The sequence below is a fragment of the Armigeres subalbatus genome, chromosome 2 (assembly GCF_024139115.2).
Source record: "Armigeres subalbatus isolate Guangzhou_Male chromosome 2, GZ_Asu_2, whole genome shotgun sequence".
NCBI classification, from domain to species: domain Eukaryota; kingdom Metazoa; phylum Arthropoda; class Insecta; order Diptera; family Culicidae; genus Armigeres; species Armigeres subalbatus.
The window spans coordinates 449757608-449777832 of NC_085140.1; the positions used below are offsets into that span (position 1 = coordinate 449757608).

Consider the following 20225-nt stretch of genomic DNA (forward strand, 5'->3'; position numbering starts at 1 on the left):
CAATACCGGGAATTGACAAAATTGGGTTAACACTGTATACAATTTTGATGTATAAGTAAATTCCAAAATAATTTTCAGAAAAGAATAGTCGAAGTGTTTATCTTATAAAACCATCACTTTCCAGCAATCAATGTTGGGCAGTTTCTCCGGATTTCCCCAGTATTCAAATGTTGATGAGTAGTTTATGTGCTATTTTCAATTAGTTACAACCTATTTTAGGACCACCCTTGCATTAGTATCAAATTTTAATCCACCGTCTTTCGTTAATATTGTCTGTTCATCCATACACGCACGTATCCGACTCCAGTCCATCAGTGCGATCAGTGCTGATTCGCCTGCAGGAGTGTGTGTGTGCAAGCCTGTTCTCGGCTCCGCAGTGCAAAGACTGTCTGGCTGCTTGCCGAGATTAGTGTTGAGTTGTGAGTTGTCGGAGACAGAGTAGCAAACGTTCGTAGTGGGTATTGAATGGACTTGTACCGTTTGTCGTCGTCGCCGCCGCCGTCTTCATCGTCGTCGTCTCAAGAGAGGAAACGCGTTACGCGGTCAAATAGTTCGGTTTTAATTCGTCGTCCCTTCATTTTGAAATGCAATTTTAGTGAACTGAGCGAGGAATTACGGTAGAAGTGTTTGAAATTTGTGATTTGCAACATTTTAAGTGACAACAATAAAGGGGAAACTAGTGAAAACAGGTGAAAAATATACAGTTTCTTCCCTAGTGCTGGAAGATTTCAGAATCTGTGGAGCTCTGTTGCAGAGCTGGGTCATTGGAAGAGAAGTGTGTGTTTTTACAAAGGTGAAACAATCGTAAGAATATATTGGAAAGAATATCTATTTGTGCATCTGAAGAAGGTTGGAAGTCGATTTCCGTTCGCAATTATTGTTCTGCAAAAAGTGTTGGTGTGTAGACGCGAGCGTGTGTGTAAATCGTGCAGATTAGTGCAAAACATTCTTGGATCCAGCAGCGGCTCACTCGTTCGTTAGCCGAAGTCGCGAAGGTCTCCTGCGGTGTTGGCACGATCGGAGCAAACCGAAAAATAGTATCTTCATTGACAACACAATATTGTGGTGCAACAGCAGCAGCAGAAGCAGCAGAGGAGTAGCAACAAATACGGCTAGCTGCTAATCATACTGCGTTGAATATCGCAGTCCATCATCGACCAACAGCAATCAGCAATTGAATGTAATGACAGGCTTGTGTTCTTTTTTTTTGTGCATGGCATACAGCAAACTTCCACGTAAATATGTGTATGAATATCAACTTTTTCAGTAATATTGGCATTGCTAAAAAAAAAAAATACTTATCATTATCTTTTATACCTATAGATATAATATCTAATCACTCTGATGCAACCTAATTGAAGTTGGCCTTGACCGGAAGCGATTCGGAAAATGTGCCACTTTATCGTGGGTTGCTTAGAGCGAATTCGCTTTTTTAGTCGAAATTTATCTACATCGAAGGGAATATTCTAATCCATGCAATACCTATAATAGGAATAAATTAATCCAACCGTAGCTTGGTGTTTGTGTCATTGCATTTCTGTTTTGTTACCTTATTTCAAAATCAAGAAAAGAAGAATAACCCTAACAGAAATGTTAGGGTCACGTGCCAGTTTCTGTTCTGATAAGCACTATATTTTCTATGGGTGATTAATATTGTTATTTCGCAAAAAAATCTGCATGCTTTTGCAGTTTTTCCATGGGAAATATGTCAAACGCAACGCAAATGTATCCTATGTGCGGGGCTCTTTAGCCTGGCGGTAAAATGCGTGGCTAAAAAGCAAGACCATACTGACGGTGACTGGGTTCGACTCATGATCCAATCCAGGATTTTTTGGTCTTTTTCAGTCATACGTTCTACAGTTAGCTACAGGCCCTCGCAGTTAGTCCGCAGAAATCCTGCAGGATTTGCTGAAGGTATTTTCCAAAACTCTTAAAGCATTTTTTTGTTTTTTTTTCAAGAATTTTGCAGAATTTGTCATTCAACAATCTCACATTTCCTGGATAAGGCAATCCCTAAAATTCTTAGATTAGGAATTTTCTAGATTTGTCGAAAAATAAATATTCAAGAAAAAACGGTGAGAAATACCTCTTGACTAAGAACTTCTTCGGAATTCGTGGAAAAGGAACACCCAGAATGTACGAGGTGAACCGGCCCAGAGCCGAAAACCTCATTAATAAAAATATTAATAATAATAACACCCCAGAAGCTCTGTAGAAGGAATTTCAAAGAACTCATGAGCAAGGACTTCTCAGTAAGAGTAAAACTTATGATGAAATTTTTCTTTACGAATTCTATTGCTTTGTTCGGCCAAAAACACGTGTTGTCTATCTGCATGATTTTTTGCGTAGAAACGGAGTCCTTTAAGGTCTGAGGGAAGCTCTCTCGTGATAGAGCGCTATTTTCGTACTAAAATAGCTATAACTAGGAATTGGAGAAGAATTATACTAATACTATTTCCCAAATTTGAATTAAGCTCTTAATATTGAACTATTGTACAACTGAAATTTTCGCAATTTTTGATTTGAGGCATGAAGGAACCGAATTTTGCAAAACCCAACTGACAAAAGTTTTGAAATTTTTCAACGATCATTTTGATGTCATAAAAAGTATATGTGACCGCATCAAAGTCTTTTCTTTAAGTTTTCTAAATTCCATACAAAAATTACCATTTCGGGAGAGCAGCCAACAGAATATTTGTATCTAGCGTGACACTAGAAAAAAGCGTATTCCCATTTGTAAACACGGAGATACCATGACATCAAATATAGGAATGGGACGACATAAATAATTGATAATAATTAAGACAAATAAGACCAATAAGACAAATAAGATAAGTTCCTCCAGGAATTTCGCCGGAAGTTATGATTTGTTATTATTTGCCTCATTTGTCTTACTTGTCTTATTTATTTTATTTGTCTTATTTGTTTGTTTTATTTCTCTTATTTGTCTTATTTAAACCAGTACCACGGTTATTACCCAAATCCTTTTCAAAGCTTTTGTGGAATCCTTGTACAGAAATTCTCAAACGATATTTTTAAATGTTGTTCTAGAAACGGCTCATGTTTTCATTTTCCAGTTTCCAGAGTTTGTTTATTTTGGTCTCCTCATTGCGCGGCGCTGCTGCTGTTATCTCGACGAACCACTGCATGAGTAATAAATTTCTTCCCCATTGTTGCCAATTCCTTTTGTTCTCCGTTTATGGCAAATTCTAGAGCAATTGTAAACTGCATAATGATGAAATAATTTTGGCGACACTGACAGTTTCCTCTCTCAAAGAGAGCCACCACGTGCTTTTTTAACGGAAAATCCTTTCCTCAGTCAGACATTAAATATCCGTTCTGACACACATCTTGATTTAAAGGCCAACTAGAGGGGTTGGTTTGAACTCATAGTAAACCACGTTTCGAGATGCAGTAGAACTTCGTCGATGGTAGAACTATCCATGGAGTAGTATCGACGATCGTTTCCGAAAATGTACGCCTTCGGAAAAGGAAAGTCCAAAACAAAACATTTTTCGAAATAATCTTTTGTTATCCAACGGCATTTGTCTTCTTTCAGCACCTCAATCTGATACTTTTCAATGTTTAGCTGATGAGACTGATGAGAGCATTTGAACTTTTTTGCGGTATACGTTGGCTCAGTAAATCCTTGTTGTTGAAGGCAAGAGAAAGTGAACGAAGTCCTTTCGCGTTCATAATTTTAACTGGTCTTTAACAGTCGAAAACGCAAAATTTTCGCTTTTAAAATGTTGTACCGTATACTTTTTGCCGCGGTTTTTGTACAATTCGTATAATTCTCGCGTGATTTTTGAAAACGTCGTAAGTCCAAATGAGAGACTCTCTTCCATTACGCTCTCTTTTGCTAATATCTAGGCTAGTTTAAAATTGGTTGCAATATTTTCACCTCAGCACACTAGACAAAGCTATTTTCTTCAGATCGGTGCTGAAAAATCCAATGTAAATGTTAGTAAGGCTTTGTAATAATCGAAAGAGAAAGTAAACAAAGAGAGCCTCTCTTTTGGACTTACGACGTTTTCAGAAATTACGCTAGAATTGTTCAACGCGCTTGCGGAATGCTTTTTGGTGCGACGGCATTTTGAGCAAAACTGAGCAATAATAAACGAAACAAAAACTACTAACTGAAAGATAAGCTAACACTTACACACTCTTATTTCTCTCCGAGCTCGTTTGCTGTTGAGCATGGAAGCCTCGGAAAAAATCCAAAATTAGTTTTTAGTTGCCACCGATGCGGATGCGCTTGCGAAACAATCGTTAAAAGAGAACCAACGACAAAGCTTTGTTTTTGTCGGAGATAATAATGACAAAGATCCGAATTTTTTTGTCAGGAACAAAAAAGAAGACAATTTTTTTGCAAACTTTTCATTCCGTTATTTTGCATTATCTCTACAGCAAATTTCGGTTTTATGCTATCGTAGCTTCTGCTTTTATGGAAATGATTGAGAATCCAACTGTAATAACAAAAATAGCTTTGTATTTTCGGAAATATCAAAGCCATCAAGGCAAATGATTCTTGTCATATTGTTTTCGGGTTCTGATAAAGGCTTGTTGCGAGGTGCGTTTGTCAGTAACAAACTCTGTTGACGACAAAAGGTATATTGTTAGGCGTTGCTCGAATATTGATTCCCTGGTTGCCACCCGTTGAAGAAGTAATTCCTTCAATTTTTTGAATTACCGGAAATTCGTTTGGATTGGAAGAAGAAAATTCTCCGAATTTCCCAAAGACGAAATAATTCTTGGGGAATGAATTTCTAAGAATTGCTGTGAAAGGATTTTTTTGAATGCATAAATTGTAACATTTTTTTCTAATGCTGAGATTGTGGCACACAAATAAACAAAGCGGCATCTAAAAAAGAAGCATTTTCTCAAGATGTCTGTTATCAGTAATAAAATCATGTTTATAAAAATGAAAGTAGTGAGAAGGACCACAAACTAAGGACTAACAAACGTTGTGGACGGAAATAGAGGGTACTGTCCGAATGATCATTTATCCTATAGGAAAAAATTCCTCAGCACCCCTGGAATTCCTCCTAGTGTAATCGATACTAAAAGGCCGTTGGCATAGTCGTGTCAAATTACATGAGCTGTTCCACACGATTAAAAAAAGAGTAAAATCTTCGCCCACTTTTGTCCAAAATAAGGCAAAAAATAAAGGACTACTTAAAAATTTCCCTTTATCAGAACAAGGTAAATAAAGTAGCCTATTCTACTTGTAAAGCACGCATTCGCCCGGAGTAAAGCAAATAAAAATGGTAACTCCGTCATTATAAGCACATATTTGATCAAGTGAAAGGATAAATGCTTCTAAAAAATAAAATACTAGAGAAGTGAGTGAAACAGCTATGAAGCATAGGAAAAACCCCATCCCGTGATTTTGAAAGTTGTAGGTTACAGTTTTGGTTTTATTAAACTTATAAAAGTAGAGAACGAACAAAACATTGATGCAGCCGAAAAATCAGCGCTTCGCCCTAGCGGCTGCTGAAGAAGCAAAACATCGAGCCCACAATGGCCTTTATTTTGCTGATGGGAAAAGAAAAAGATCGTGTGCCTGTGTAAGTGTTTCCAATGTTTCGGTGCTGTAGTACGTGAGCGAGCAGCAGATCAAAGGCACACAACAGAAAGAATAATAATAATCGTGTGTGGTTGCTGACGGACTGTTGGCCTCTACTAGCTCCCTACGAAAACGGGATATTTTGGTGCTTCGTTACTTTGGCTTTTCAATGGACGAGAGTGATCTGCGAAACAACTAGTTTGCAAAAAACGAAAATGTGGCTTGTCTACTATTGAAATGGTGGACCCTCCTTCCTTTCGTCAAGTAAAAAATTGCATAACTTTTTTGCCACCAGCAAACTAGCGAACGAACAAAAAACGCATGCAATTTGTTCGGTCGCGCAGCAGCCGTCGAAGGTGAGGCAAAAATTCGGCATCGCAGGTATCGTGAACTTATTTACAGGTGCTTCTCAATTATATGGATCATTGGATTCTATAGACGTCGTTTATATACTCACTGTAGTTGTTTTGTAAAAAATGGTTATAATATTTTTAATAGGCTTGTAAACAATTTACGTTCGTTATGATCTATATACGCTTGTCATAAGACGAGTTAATACAATCCCATTGAATTCCACCACTTAATTGTATCTTGACAGATACGTATTTCGACCTCAACAGTAAGGCCGTCTTCAGTGTCTCGTACTTGACTCGACTAGTCAAGTACGAGACACTGAAGACGGCCTTACTGTTGAGGTCGAAATACGTATCTGTCAAGATACAATTAAGTGGTGGAATTCAATGGGATTGTAATACTCGTCTTATGACAAGTGAAGACATTCCACTAAAAAGCTCAAAATAATTTTCTTATCTATATACGATTTATATACGTGAATCGAATTAAAATATCTTAAACAATCAGAAGAAATTTTCCACCAATTTCATCGACATTTGAATGGAGAAAAAAATTACACTAAAATCGATATTGACCTGTATGATCTGATCTGCCAATTCACGAAGCAAATCGCTTCGCGTCGTAAATTGATAATAATTGAAAATAGGTCTTCAGCGATCCAATCTCAACGTACGGAGCTCAGATGGATAAACAACCCATTCATAGTTAAACAAACTATTCGATTTCCAGTTTCTTTCGTTGATTTGATCTCCAAACTTCCCCTACATCAGCACTCATTGATCTCAACTCTATTCAAAACTGCGAAACTGCGAGCTTTATTTTCCGGCAAGTAGCCGTGAAAAGGCCCAAAGTAAATCGATTACCCATGCACGTTGACCAAAACGGTAAACCTGTGCGGCTGAGTTCCTCCGCATGTGCAATTCCTGCGCGGTAGGTAGACGGATGTATTTTGCGGTCATTTTTTTCCCCACACCTGCTATTTTGCGATTCTGACCAAGTCCGGTAAGTCGTAGTAGTAGGCTGCGAACATGATTCAGCGCACAAACACCTGCTCTCGGTTACCTCGATCCGGTCCATGTTGAGCGGTGAAGTGCCTACCTACCAAGTTGGATTCAAGGTTCTCGGAGCTGAAGTATTGAATTGTCGGGAGCATTTTCGAGGTAGCTTTTGACTGAAGAGTTATCCTTATCTGACAGTTTTGATTTGTCAGGAAATTACGGTCAAGTACCTAGCTTCAAGCTATTTTAAGTAGTTTTTTTTTAATACTAGGGAAAAATGCCTAGTATAAGAAACACCGAACCATCACTTTCAGCAATGTATCCGCCAAAATATGTTATGAAAACCATTAGTATCTCGGTGGCGAACCAGTTTTTTTTTGAACTGATAAAGCCACCTGAATAAATAAATATAAAAGCCTAATAGTATCTGTTTCGCATTAATGATTTGCATAAAAAAAAGATGGGTTCTGAATTAAACATCTTCGTAAATGCGTTGATTAGTAAACAGTTTGTATCATAAGAATGCTGATTCTATTGATTTTACAGCTGCTTGTTCATCGTCTTCAATACAACAATGCTGGACCCATACCGAACGTCGCCTTACTTATCCATGACATATTCGTAGCTTTGCCAAGTGCTTCCCTAAGATGTAAGTTCGATTCGATCTTACTACATATCAAGTCGAACTCCAAGTTGCTTGACTAAGTTTGAAAGTTTTAAATCTGCTGGTTTTAATTTCAAAATGGAAAATAAATTATTTCTTCTACTTGTAAACGTCACTATGAAAAATTTATTTTCAATTCATTTTTTTAAAACCATAATGTAATGAAGTTTACCGCAATTTCCAATCGACTAATGATAACATTAGGGGATTAGGGTGCCAATGAAAATGACATGTTCGAATTTCAAAAAACGACATTGCTCACAAGTTTTATACCCCAAAATATGACCCCATGTCCGATTTAGAGGAGAAAAATTTTCATCATCTGAAAAAAAAGTCCCTAAAGTGTTCTAAGAGAAAAAATCATTTTTTTTAAGTGACCTCAGATCATTACATGCATGAAATGCATTTTTAAGTCATTTGGGATCAAAATCAAAAATTCGATTTTCGACTTGTCCTTCGTCCCCCATTGGGAAAATTTTCATGGGTAATAATTTCAAAACTTTGATGAATTTTGGGCAACCCTAAATCATGTCCGATGAGCTCAAATTTGACATGGGGTCATATTTTGGGGTAATGAAACTTGTGAGCAATGTTGTTTTTTGAAATTCGATGACAATTTTTTTTCCATACATTCCATTGGCACCCTACTGGACATTGCTCTGGCTGGATGAAGATCTTTCAAGTCGGCCTTTTCTCAATCCTCGGAGTACGAACGGAAGCGTTTACCTTTCTGCAAAACGCTGCCCGACACTGCAACCGAGTCTAACCGAAGGTGCGTCGTTGTTAATAGTTCCCGCAGCGCACTTTTCAGAACTTGCACCTAAACATGTCTGCTTCGCATCCGAAAGAGGAAGATGTGCAAAAACGCCGAAATTCGAGTGAAAAAAATCGCGTAACAAGCGATTTGTGTAAATAAAACCGCGTGAAAAACGACTTGAAACGGTATGAAGCGTTGACTCTTCCTTGATCGAATGGCCCAAGAAAATTGAAAATCCATCGAGAAACGGCTGAGATATTAATGATCAAAGTCCATCATATTTTCGTGACGTTTTTCATTTTTTGCAATCGTAAAATGTACCCCGATACAGAAAAGACAGACGTAGTTCTACGTCAAAATAACGGCTTTGTTTGAATTTTGTCTCAATGTCTTAATTCTTTTGGAAATTTAAACATTTTTTGCAAATATTTTCACTTCTGGAATTATTTCCTGAAAATTCTACCGAAACTGTTTTAGGAATTTCTCCGAGAATTCATTCTGGAGTTCCATCAAAAAACCCACCCAAGATTTTATTCGAAATTCTGAAATGTTTTTATGGACTCAAACCAGGAATTCCAACCAATTTCTCCGAACAATTACTTCAAACATGTTTTGGAAGATTAGGTAGTTGGGAAATTCGCCTGAAATTTCACTAATTTTTTTTAAAGAATATTTTCATAAATTTCTCTGCATATTCAAAACAAGAACTCCTCTAAGAAGTCCTTCCGGATTTCCGTCAGGAAATTTCAGAAATTGTTTTTTTTTGTAATTTTCCATAAAAATCATTCGGAAAAAAAGAAATACCATGTGAATTTCGAAAGAAGGAACTGTAAGAAACATTTCAAGAAGAATTTTCAGGGGTAGTTTCGAATGATTTTCTAGAGGAAGAATTAACTACTAGTAGGATTTCCGTTCAGATTCTGAAGGAATTCCAGAGGAATTTCGGAAAGAATTTCTGAAAAACGGAATTCCTCCACGAGTTTCTTTGAAAATTCCTTTGTTTACTAAAATATTTTTGCAGGAATTGCTTCGGAAATTCCTTTGTTTCATGCAGGGACTTCGGAAATTACTTCGGAAATTCCTTCAAAAATTTCTTCAGGAACCCTTCGATTTTTTTAGGAACTCATTCGAAAATTTCTTTAGCAATATATTTGGATTTTTTTCGGGAAAATCTTTGGTTTTTTGACGATTCCTCCGGGAATTCTTTTGACATTTTTTTTCAGATGGTCCTTCAGGGATACCTTTAGAAATTATTTCAAGAAATCCTAAAGGAGATTTCTCCAGGTATTCCTTTGCAAATTTCTTCAGTACGGTAATTCCTCCAGGCATTCAATTAAAAATTACGCCGTTTACAGAAATTGCTTTCGGAATTCCTTCGGGATTCCGATAAGAAATTCATTCGGAAATTCCTTTTGGAACTAATTCGGAAATTATAAATTCCTTTGTAAATTATTGTATTATTATTTCTATAAAAATGTCTTTGAACATGCTTTGGAAACTTTATCAGGAGTTCCTTAGTAAATTTTGTTAGGAATTTCTATGGAAATGTTTTCATGAGTTTTTTCCGTAATGCCTTAACTAATTTCTACGGCATTCGCAAAAGTCCTAAAAAGTCATAAAATTTCGGGTGAATTCCTGTAGCAATTTTAGAAAGAATTCCCTCTCCTTGTGAAATGGTTTATGTGATAAGGAAACTTTCAAAGTAATTCATTTTCAGATAATTTTCCGAAGGATATCTGATGAAATTCTTAATTTTTAAAATAACTCCTAAAGACATTCTATAGAGTAGTTCTCGATACCATTTTCAATGGATTTCCCGAACAAATTCTCATTGAAATTTCTGAAAAAAAGAGTTTCTCCAAAAGTTTTAACGAAAATTCTTTCGGAAGTTCTCCAGAAAATAATAATATCTAAATTGATTTTTGCAGATAAATTTCGGCATAGGGGAAATGGCGGCGTCGGCAGGTTTTGTTCTATTATTATAAGGGGGGTTTTCTATAACTAATTATGCTCAAATTTGGCATAAACATTCTCTGCAAATAAAAGAATTTTGTGGGCAAATTTCATAAGACTTGGTCAGCAGAAACCCCCCTGACAGTAATAGAATAAAACCTGCCGAAGCCGTCATTTCCCTTATATACACAAATTTCAAAAAAATATTCTATTTGGTGGGTCACTTGCTCCATCGTGCCTCAGTTTAACTCCGCTAGTTACCAATACTGTAGTATCCAAACACGTTATATTGAAATAACGTTTCAATTATCGTATGAATGTTTCTGAAGTCTTCGCGATATTCCGTTAAAAAGAATTCTGGATCCCCGAAACGCCGAATTGTGCCAAGAGCTTAGTCCTTTTCTCCGAAGCTTTTGACAGTGATTCCCCTAAATGTTGTTGCAACAAATGTGTTTATTATTACGGTTTGGTTCTTTTGGTTTCTCGTTTCTTTGCTTACTTATGCCTACTATGTCATTACAATAGTTGGGACTCAATAAGAAACCACTAAGTCACTAAAAAGTCTCAAAACATGTCACTAAAAAGTCTCTTTTTTCGACCTCAAGTCACTTAAGTCACTTTTTCTCGCAAAAAGTCACTATTTTCAACTATTTTGAAACTATTAACTAAGTTTTTTTTTAAATAAAGCTTTATTTATCCGTCGGATGATGCTTTGATCATGGCGGAAATGAAATTACGGATCTTGGAAAAATGATCGTTCAGAACCTTCGCTAGCCATTTAACTCGCTGCTTTTATTGGCATTTCACCAGTAGCTATCTAAAGGTGTTTTATGTCAGAATTTATAGATTGGTATATAGTCATGCAAGCAGGAGACCTGCTGATTCCAATTTTGACTTGATTCCTATTTTACCGAGAGCTATATTGCCGTGAATTGCATATCTCTCGCTTAACATTTGAAAAGGGCCTACAACCGAAAAGTAAACAAATCGTTTTTTGCTACCCTTCGACAATAAAGCTTAATACGTACCAGTTGTACACACGTTTTCTTCAGAATTGTTAAAAATGTTCAAAATAAACTGTTTTTCATAGAAGACCTATCAACTATTTATTCTGCATTATTTTATAAGCCTCTACTTTCAGAAGACCTAACATTGTTTACTTTTTGTTTTATTCATAAGTCTGCCTCGAGAAAAGGCCTATTCATTATTTTTTTTCAATTATTGCTAAGCCCATTCGTAAACAAGGCCAACCCCTGTTATTGTTTTGAAGTATGGAATAAGGCTTTTTCAATCACACGTTTTCGTTTTCGTTTCGAAAAAAGCAGTTCTAACACAGTTTTTAAAAAATCTATCGCCTGTTATCACAAAATAATGGACAACGGTTTCTCTTTGCTAATTGGTAAGTATATTAATGTATAGCTGTGATAAATAAACGTTTTTATAAGCTCGAATTCATTCCAGCTGCCGCTGCGGCCTTGGATACTAGCCATGACCGACGTGATTCAGATGATACATTTCTGTTCAGAGATGAACGGAATGCAATTTCCTTCCTTAATGTGATAACCTCAACACCAAAGAAGGAAATAACAAAACCGGAACATCCATTACCACTGGATATGTCATCAGCTAATTTGAAAGAGGAACCACTGAATCTATCGTTGGTAGAAAATCAACCATTGGATTTGGCAATGTATAGAACAGGATTGCTGTCACGTAGTGTTGACACTAATAATAATGTGCGCAATGAAAGACGTCCGTTGAACTTAATCATTGGAAACCATAAAGTCTGTGAGTACAGTATCCAATAAGATTCATTGTATTTAGGTATACGCATAATATATTTACAACTGCGAATAACAATATTTTACAGGTACGCAATCCAAAGATACTTCCGTTAGAGTACCTTCCAAGGACGACTCCGGGAAAAGATGTATTTCTACTGCAGACCATTCCGTTATCCCCAAACGTGAGAAACATACCAGAGTTTGCCCATATCCGTCACCAATGTACAGACCGCCGGTGCAATCCGGTTTGACAAGGTCAAAACAGTATGCTATCGACGATAGGTTTGAAACTGATTCACCGACGTCTAGATTGCATTTAACCACCGCAACCACCGGACCAAGAAAACCGCAATTATCTACCACCAGTCTGATATCCGGTTCACCGAAACCGACACCAAAACGTTTCGACGAGAGATGCGATAATATTGCCGATAGTGACTCACTTACAATGTCCGCCATCTCTGGAATCGGTGTATTCGAAGATACGACAGTCCATGTCACTCCAACAGCACTATCCGATGACAAATGTATCCGTAGCTCTGACACTGACAATATTGCACAAAATCTATTCGTTGGAAGTCAAAACAAAGATTCATCAGTCAAAGAAACTCCAACAGCAACAGCGCTTTCTAGTACACATGCACATACTAGTATAAGGGGCAAAGCATTGAAAGACGTTGGCCATTCTGCAGGCACTCTGAATGATGAAGAAGATGATGATGCTCCTATTGGGGACGCCACATTTTTGGACATGTTTTCAATCGAGGAATATTTTGAACCATACCATAACCATACGATTGTGGGTCTTTACGAAGATGATGTTGAAATCGACGTTGATGACCATTCTGGCGACGATGAAAATGGTGATTTTTTTTAAATATAGGTATGGTATTTTTTGGTTGTATTAACGATTAATATACTTACAGGCAAAGAAAGCAACATACAAAATCGGGAAGAACGGCTGTCTCGAATTGACAAAAGCGTGGAGAAAGGTAATCACTTTTGCGCTTGGGGTAATCCCTTTTGCGTGTGAGAGAATGAGTAAAGCCCGTAGTCCATTGTTCGTGTTAATGATAAATATTATGACAAACAGTGTACTAGCTTAATGCTTATAGATTATTATTCATTGTTTTATGTAACACATAAATTCAACATTCCCGAAGAATCCATTTTAGATGAGTCTAATGTATCGTTTAAAAACAAATTTTAAGAAATTTGCATTTCCGAAGCACACGCACTATACAACCACCTCGATTCCGTCACCACCGATAAACTCGTGATAGGTGGCTAGCACTATTTTCTCTTGACCCCTTCCTGTTATGTACTTCGTCCTCGGCGTGTTGATGACCATTCCGATCCGCTCAGCTTTCTATTTCAATTTGATGCTTGTACATATTTTCATGACAGAGAAAGCTTAAAAAAGACCGCAAGGGAATTGATAATTGAAAGTTCGTTTTATAAGGGATCTGCATTCGTTATTGAAAACTAAATGCATGCTCTTGCTCCACTTTACTGTATTAGTTAAAAAACACTACTAACACTTACATGCAAAAAATGATAATTTATGATATTTCAGGTACTGATGTGGATTACGACATGGGATTTCAAGAAATTTCCCAGGAGGAAGTGCCGAAGCAAAGCAATGCTTGTTGTAATAAGGTGAACCAACTACGTAAAGTAAAAGGATTGTCCTACAGACGGTCAAACGGATCTACCGTTCCAGCTCGGAACATAAAAGCACCGTGTAAATGCGCAATTTTGCAGTGCTATGCGAAATATTCAAAGGACCTCCGAAATTCACTGCTTTCGAACCTTCTGAAGCTCTCAAAATCTGGCCAAAATCAATTTATCTCGAATCACATCTCTTCAACTCCAGTGGCATCTTCAACCGTAATAATAATCATTTTTATTCATTAACATATATAACATAACAGTTTGTTGTAGGTCGTGAATTCACGTCGCTCGTATACTAGAAAATATTTCCTACCCGGGGTCGGAGGTATGGTAAGAGTATGCAAGACTATGTTTCTCTCAACGCTTGATATCTGCGAGAAGAAAGCTCGCTGTCTTGCAGAGAAAAAGATTAGGAACGATGGCGTAGCTTTGGATGATCGGCGGTGCTTCAACACATTCAGGAACCCCATCTCAAAGGAACACATGGCTTATATTAAGAATCACATCGAATCATTTCCTTCATACTCATCCCATTATGGCAGAGCGAAATCTACTAAGAAGTTTCTGAGTAGTGATTTAAATATCGCTAAGATGTACGATCTGTACGCTGAAAGATGCGCTAAAGACAACATCGATCGTGCACCTGTGCATTATAATAGTTATCGTTTGATTTTCAAAACGTATAACTTAAGCTTTCGAAAGCCAAAGGTAGATACCTGCGACACTTGCGACAAGTTCAAAGTGGAATTGAGTGCAGCTACGAACGAGACCATAAAAAATGAGCTGTTGAAGAAGCGCGAAGATCACCACCGGCGTGCCAAACTAGTATATGATCGCAAAAGGCAAGATGTGGAAAATGCAAAGAATGATGAAGGAGTATGTACCGTAAGCTTCGATTTACAGAAGTGCTTACCCACTCCTCACTTAACGACGGGACGTGCGTACTATAGCCGCCAGCTATATACATATAATCTAACCGTTTTTGTAACACACCATGGCAACAATGCAGCCCATTGCTATCTCTGGGATGAAACTAAAGGCCGTCGTGGGTCGCAAGAGATTGGATCGTGCGTGTATAATTTCATATTGTCCTTCCTGCATACGTCAAACAATCCTGTTCGGCGATTGAATTTATACTCAGACAGATGCAGTGGCCAAAACCATAACTTTGTAATGTGTATGATGCTGGCATATGTATGTGAAAAGTTTGCCGCCCTCGAACAACATATGATCATCACTCACAACTTTATGGTTTCTGGCCACTCGCACATGGAGGTGGATTCGATCCATAGTGCCATAGAACGGGCGAAGAAAACTAATACCATGGACATCGAAATACCGCGGGATTGGTCAATCCTAATATCGCAAATTAGGAGAAGAGTACCAATCAAAGTGATAGAATTGGATTCAAAAGACCTTCTGGCAATCAAGGATTTGAGTGCACGATACAAACGGCCAAAGTTAAACGCTTCGGGTGAATTATTGAATTTTCAACAAATCATGACATTCGAATACCGCACCGACACCATAGGAAAAATATTCTATAAAATCGATCCTATGGTAGATTCGTTCCTTTGCTTCCAAATCGGGTGTGAATCTAATTTGAATGGAACTCCGTTACCAGATCTAGTTCCGATAACCCTCGAACCTTTGGAGCTACCATCAGCCAAACTGGAAGATTTGAGAAGCTTGTTACCTTATGTGAAGAACAAGCAGTATTATCAAGCGTTCTTGAAAACCATCGTTGCTCCCAAGCGGGGTAGAAAAAAGAAGAATCTGGATCAAGATTGTTTTGAGGGTGATCTCTCTTTGGAAGAACTTTCGTGAAATATAATGGACATGGTTTCAAAAAATATTCTACATTTGTATTTATATATTTTTTCAAAATAATCTGTAATCACTTTCAAAAGAATATCGCTATAATATCTATTATGATATGTTTATAAATCACCTGATATCTCTAGATGGATTCCAAGCATCTGCAAGCATGTGTCCCATGATTTTTATATCAATATGGGACAGTGCATATACATACGACGACAGTATGTCAGTCCTACCATACCTACCAAGAATATATGCTAAGGCTTAAATCCGATCATAATCATTGCAGCTTATAGTCGCACTTTCCACAAAAAAACTGCACAGAAATATAAAATAGAACATGCTTCAATCTCAAATTATTCCTTGATAACATAATGGGACCGATTTGCGATTACCAGCAGCACTTATTCTCAATTAAGCTGAAGTTAGAGAGGAATTTTAAGACGGAATTCCAATTTACTTTCTTCATCGTTTAAAGCATAATGTTGCAGTTTGAAATATACGGTTTAATTTAATAATTCATTGTATTGCAATATGTATCTGGAACCATGCTTTATTAGTAGTCTTTTAAAGCTCGTCAAACGTGAACTATTAGAATATTTAGTATATGTACTCGGCGGTAAACAGGAAAACGGCATCTTGCGGCTTCGTATGAATCTCAAGGTATACCTGGTGGCACACTACGGTGGGCTGGACACGTTGTTCGTATGTCAGAAGAGAGGCCGATAGAGAGAACCCGGAGGAGGTCGTAAGCTTCGTGGAAAGCCGCGTACACGATGGATGTTTGCAGTTGAAGAGGACCTGAGGGCGTGCAACGGTCAGGGCGACTGGAAGCGATTGGCCCAGGGTCGAGTTCAGTGGCGAAGGATACTCCATTCGGCGTAGGTTCATCGAGGAAGAGCTGTAGAATTATCAACACAACACAGGTATATTTGTTTTGGTAGATTAATCCCCGGAATTGAAATCGCATTCCAACTGGCTGCTCAACGTACAACATTGCCATTTTCCACACTCACATCCCTGAAATCAAGCATAAATTCCATAGGTTTGGCATTATACAAAAAAAATCCTGGAATAAAATTACCTACTGCTCTCCAGTACTCAGTAATCACATCGCGTACTGCTCCGCATCCAGTTTTGCAAATGTACTTAAACAGCATGTAAAGCTATTTATGTTCACGAATCATGTCTTGGCTGTTGACTATCTTTCGAAGAATTAGTAGGTAGATAACCAGTTCACTTACAGGAACGTTCTAGATATTCTTTTTTATTAAACTTTGAATAAAAAATTCACATCCATCAACTTCTGCAATTTGTTTACGTTATAAGGAAGGGCCTATGCCTTGTTTGAAGTTGCAAGCAGACTTATCAAAAGGCTTATTCCAGGCGATGACAAGTGAAGTGACGTAACAAAAAAGGCCTATTCCTCGAGATATTTTAGAAATGGGCCATACCGCGCCAACATTTTTTTTTTTAATTTTTTAATTTTTTATTGTCAACTTTATGATAATTTTAAGTACGGTAATCTAAAAGGCCTATTTTGATGTTCTACTGGTGATGCTGAACACTTGAAAAATTAACTTTTTCATTAAATAGGAAATAAATGAATGTGCAACATGTTTATAATCATTTTTCTCGATTGTTTACATTTTGTTTGTAGGCCCTTTTCAAATGTTAAGCGAGATCTGTCCCAACTTTGCTGGGTTTCCTATTCATATGGGACAAACATGCGATTCACGGCAGTATAATAGTATTGTTATAGTGTATTTTTGTTAAAGATCCTCTAGACAAATGATCGTTATGTGGCGAGCTATTTTTTTGATTGACAACATTTTTTAACAATTATTTACTGTGTTTTGTCCCTCCTAAAGATGTTTTTAAGTGGCCACGCAAAATTTGAACAACTTCTCCTAATAATGACAAAGCACAAAGCCGTTAATATGCTAAATGATCTTTACTGATAAAAATGCCAACATCCCACCACATTTTCCGGATAATTGGATTTTGATTTGTTGCCACACTATGAGGAGACTTGATCCTTGAGACTCGAGAAGTTTGGCAAAACAAATTCAAGAAAATTTAAATTGTTCTCAAGCGGCTATTTTTATCGAATTCCATAGCAAAAATCTTTCATGAATACGCACAGCAAGTTGGAAAATCTGCGTATTTTGGAGGAAAAATATTTAAAGTTCAGAGAGCATGATCCTGCAGGTCGTGCGTTCAATCCCAGGCTCGTTGTACCTGAATCTTCCTAATATTTGCACTTAAAATTCCAATAACTACCGTGGCACATATGACAAATTGTAGAGTTCTCTGCATCTTTCTTAAGTAGGTGTTCAGCTAATCCAGTGAACGTAATTTTCACTCATTCTCACAAGAAGAGAATGCTCATTCACGCAGATTTTTGCCTAGAAATCATTTTTCGGAAAATAAAAACAGGTCTTATGAGTGATAACCATATTTCGCTCACTTCCAGTGGCGTAAAAATTTGATCTGCTCGCAAGACTACTCATAGTTTTGAGTAGTCCTGCTTTTGACTGATATTTAGTAAAATTTCCGTGGGATTAAAAGAGAGGGCAATACAATTTTACTTAGTCACTGAGTAGATAAAAGTTAGCGTGTACGATTTTCGTTTCTCTTCTGAGTTCGTTCTAAAGCAGACCCCAGACGACGGAAAAATGTTGACAAACTCTTGATTATTGAAGAAAAAGATTGATGGTGTGAGTGCCATGCCGGCTAATCAGTAAAAATATTGAAGAAAAGTTTGATGAGAAAAGCATTTTCAATATATCTCTCGTCAGATTACGAAAAAAAGATTCTCATTCGACCCGAATTGAATCTCAAAATCTCAAAACCCGAATGAAAATTTCTAGTATATTTAATGGGAAATCCTTCACTATTTTAACGTGAAATTTGATTTGGAAGAGATTGTAGTTCCTCAAAAAAAAAAACTGCAAGAATCAGCCCTATGATTGGCGATAAGGGCAGTAGGGGCAATATGAGCCACCCTCATTTTGAGCTTATTGACAAGTTTTATCATGTAAAAGTTATATTATCTTTAAGACAATGCTCCACATATGCCTTAACGTGTAAACCGCTTTAAAATTCAATTCAAACATGAAAAATTACTTGAAAATTTAAATTTTCGCTGAATAGGAAAAATTATTATAAGATTTGAAGTTCATAAAAAGGTTTTGACACAAAACTGATTAAAATACAGGTCAAAAATGCATCAAAATCAAAATATCAGTTATACCTAATTGAATATTGTGCACACATGTTTGTACTGATAAATATCTGAATTTATCAAACAACTTTTTTTTTCCAAAACCTTGATATACGGACAAGTTCAAATTTCAGTTGCCAATTAGAACAATTAGAACAACCAACGTGTTCGTACCTTCAAAGAATTGGAAGGCTGTAAGGCCGATACAAATATTTAAAATCTATTTTATCTCCCCCCCCCTCGGATTTTTTTGCCAAAAATAATATTTTAAGGGGACAACAAAATAAAATTCGGATAATTTTGAGGATTTTCAAAACATTCTTTAACAAATCCGAGGAGTTTTTTGATTTTTTTTTCATTTTAATATTTATTTTTTATTATCCCCCGCTTGACCTTTCGGAGACCAGTAGGACAAAAAGTTAATTAAATATTTGTAACGGCCTAATTGGGTTTTTTTTTTTAATTTTGAAAAACATGTTGATTTTTTTATTCATCCGATAGACCACCTTTTTCTGAGCTACAACATATTTTTTTCACACTCATAGACCCTAAATTTAAAGTTTAAAATTGTTTTTTTTTTAAATTTGACTGCTTGGCCGTTAGCTCACAGGTTGACAGATAGGCCCATAGTAAAATCAAGTTAAATTATATCTTAGGTTTTTCAAAATTAATTTAAAATAGTTCCCGTGCAACAAAATTAATGACATTTTGGATTAAGGCTCGGTTTTTATAATAGATTCATGATATGTAATAATCTCAATGCCGCTAAAAAAAACCCAAACCAAACCACGAGTCTTACAGATCCCCAAAACTAACATTATTGTATAAGAATCATGGAAAATTGTATCAAAAACATGATTTCGGCTTCGTAACGGCAAATGAGCCTTCCAAAATCGATTATTACGAAAAATTTTGACCGATTTGTAGGAAAATAATGAAAATTGGTTGAAAAATTAATGACTTCTAGAGTCTATCATTTTTTCGTGACGCGCTCATTTTTTAAACTTTTGAAGTGTGTCCCTGCATCTGTATCGAGAACAAAGAAGTATTCTACTTCAAAAAATCATTTGAATTATCACATGAATTTCTATTGGTAATTATGTTAGACCTCAGATTGAATGAGGTTGTATTAAATCTTATTTGAATCACTCCCGATTTTATTGTAAGTGCATTTTAGATGTTCGCGAATGCTACGAAGCATAGAATTCAAATTTTATCTGAACCAACGTTCAACATCTTAAATCAGCGTCATGATTCTTACATTGCTCTAGATGATATAAATATTCCATCAGCGCTTTCCAATTATCTTGCGCAAAAATAAGATCATCCATTTCTTTATAAAATATGACAGCATCCGAAATCAATACAGCTGCCGGCCGGTCGGTCGGTCGGCCGGGCACGCCTGGTGAGGGCGAGCCTTCTTCC

The 20225-nt window shown here is 36.8% G+C and overlaps 2 protein-coding genes across 4 annotated transcripts in view; both read left to right on the top strand.

The window, feature by feature from the left end:
• Nucleotides 1–404: 404 nt before the first annotated feature.
• The window catches only part of LOC134213731 (klarsicht protein), a 780975-nt gene continuing 761154 nt past the window's right edge, over nucleotides 405–20225 (top strand). For all 3 annotated transcript variants that reach the window (XM_062693046.1, XM_062693047.1, XM_062693048.1), the window contains exon 1: nucleotides 405–1180. The gene's annotated coding sequence lies outside the window, so the exon portion shown is untranslated. The remainder of the gene's footprint in view (nucleotides 1181–20225) is intronic.
• On the top strand, nucleotides 11631–15580 carry LOC134210447 (uncharacterized). Its single transcript, XM_062686492.1, has 6 exons — nucleotides 11631–11694; nucleotides 11757–12083; nucleotides 12166–12942; nucleotides 13006–13071; nucleotides 13656–13969; nucleotides 14024–15580. Exons 1-6 carry the CDS (start codon nucleotides 11667–11669, stop codon nucleotides 15578–15580), a joined length of 3069 nt encoding a protein of 1022 aa, XP_062542476.1. The 5' UTR covers nucleotides 11631–11666.